Source organism: Pundamilia nyererei, unplaced genomic scaffold (genome assembly GCF_000239375.1).
Source record: "Pundamilia nyererei isolate P.nyererei 1_Seehausen unplaced genomic scaffold, PunNye1.0 scaffold01273, whole genome shotgun sequence".
Taxonomy (NCBI): Eukaryota; Metazoa; Chordata; class Actinopteri; order Cichliformes; family Cichlidae; genus Pundamilia; species Pundamilia nyererei.
Window position 1 is genome coordinate 3,995 of NW_005188674.1, and position 2,345 is coordinate 6,339.

Genomic DNA, 2,345 nt, shown 5'->3' on the forward strand with positions numbered 1-2,345 from the left:
CTAAAGAGCAATATGTGTAATTTGTGATGACTGAATAAAACTTAAATCATTTGGCCTAGTAGCTGCTTACCAATGACACTGCTTTAAATATAATTGCATTTGAGCTACAAATCGAAAGTAAAATGTAATTCTGCTTTTGTTTTCAGGCACATAGTTACAACAAATTTTTATTCATAAAAAAATAAATTATTCAAACATTGTGTTTCATGATAGCAGCAAAATGAAATGATCACAGTGATTTCTTAAACAAGATGTGACACGCTTCAAAGTCTTAAACTCAGAAAATTCAGGAAAAGAAAAAATATTTTTTTAAAAACTGAGGTCACATATTTAATGACTAAAGTACCGATGTATATTTTAGCAAAGAATTACAGGTTAAAGTTTGCATTTGTTTCATTTTTGTTCAGATTTAGTCTGTATGCAGGTGTCTTTATGGTAGCTGACATGAGAGCAAATGATCAAAGGATTTAAACAATAACTTAATAGTGAGTTATGATAAATAAAGTGATAATAAGAGATGACTTTATTCTCATAAACTGTCAACAGTAAATTGAGCATGAGCCAGCAGCCCACAACCCTCTTACTCTCATTTCCTCTTTACTAATGCACTGCCTTGTCTAAGTTTCAACATCAAGCACCTGCATTTTACAAAGATTAGACCTTTATATATGATCCGGATTTTGGTCAGACTCAGTCCATAAAGTAAAGGATTACAGAGCGGTGGGCATATGAGCCAGTATAATGATAAAAAAATACGCACCATATTTGGGACGTGTTTCATGTTGGATCTACTTTGTGCACTTTCGAAGAAGGAACCACATGAAAAGTTGAGCAGAGAAGCGAGGTGAGGCGTGCAGGTGCTGACGGCTTTCTGTCGGGTCTGTTTGGATCCAGAAAAACAGACTTTCAGGATCCTCATGTAGGTGTAGAGAATCAGAGTGACAGAGGATATGGTTATGAAAATAGCACCAAGTATTCCATAGATGTTATTGACTGTGGTGTCAGAACAGGCCAGTTTAACAATGGAGTAGTTGTCACAGTACACTTTGTTAATGATGTTCCCACACAGCTGCAGAGGAGCACTCAGAGAAATCAAAACAGTGATTACAAGAAATGAGGAAAACCACGTTAGAACAATGAACATGGATACCTTGCATGGACTCATACGTGTGTGATATTGAAGAGGAAAACATATTGCAAGATATCTGTCATAAGACATGATGGCTAAGTTACTGAGCTGCAAATTTGCATAAGAGTACAGACAGAAGATCTGCAGGAAGCAGAGAGGAGCAGAAACAGTGTGAATATCAGAGAGGATCTGAAGCAGGAGGAGCGGAAACAGCCCTGTACTACCATACAGCTCATTCACAAACAGGCTGCACAGAAACATGTACATAGGTTCATGTAAGCTTCTGTTCACACAGATAACCACAATCAGCAGGACATTGACAGTAACAATAACAATATATAAAAATGCAACAACTGTGAAATATAAATATTTCAAAGCCCCGCTGTCGAGGTAGGCAGTGAGTGTGAAATATGAAACCTGTGAAGAGTTCATCATGATCCTCTTTTTGTTTTTACCATACATCACTTAAACTGTGCACAAACGGAGCTACATTTAAGGATGAGAATCACCCAACAGCGGCCTGATTGTAAGTCCCTCCCAACTGCACTGAATCACTTCTTGTTTTATCCTTTTCACTGCAGCAGTATGACGTCATCATCAGGGGACACACCGGAGAGATTTTAAACTAGTGGTTTCGAAAACCCAAATGGGCCTTTAGAAAAATGTATATTTGTCTTTTGTTAGAATAGAATAGAATAAAATAGAATAGAATTGAATAGTACTTCATTATCTTGGTTGCCCCATGCCAACTGTGCAGGAGTGAAAAAATATAGATAAATACTACAAACATCAGCAATAAATAGCAAACATGGACCTAGTTTTCCTGAGACAGGAGGATCAGGTGATGGCCTCCAGGGGTGTCAGAGGGCACCCAATGATGTTTTTGGCAGTGTTAATGACCCTCTGTGCAGCCTTCCTGCTCTCAGTCGTGGCCCCTGAGTACCAAACACAGGGCAGGAGGAGAGCACGCTCTCCACTGAGGAGCAGTAGAAGGCCAGCAGCAGCTTCTGGTCCAGGGTATTCGTCCTCAGGACACAGAGGAGGTACAGCTGCCGCTGGGTCTTCTTTTCCAGGGCGATGCTGTTGTGGGTCCAGGTGAGATCAGCTGAGATGTGGGTGCCCAGAAAGTGGAGCTTCTGAACCTCAAGTTTTGTGGTTTTCCACAGGCGATCAGCTTTGCAGCACATTTGCCTAAAGCTGCGGATAGCTTCTGTGA

At 40.0% G+C, this 2,345-nt stretch overlaps 1 protein-coding gene across 1 annotated transcript; it reads right to left on the reverse strand.

Annotated features, from left to right (window-relative positions):
* Positions 1–660: 660 nt before the first annotated feature.
* On the reverse strand, positions 661–1,564 carry LOC102204586 (olfactory receptor 11A1-like; the record flags this gene model as incomplete). Its single annotated transcript, XM_013908118.1, has 1 exon — positions 661–1,564. A coding segment is annotated over exon 1 (904 nt), but the record flags the coding sequence as incomplete, so codon positions are not given.
* Between the last annotated feature and the right edge of the window lie 781 nt (positions 1,565–2,345).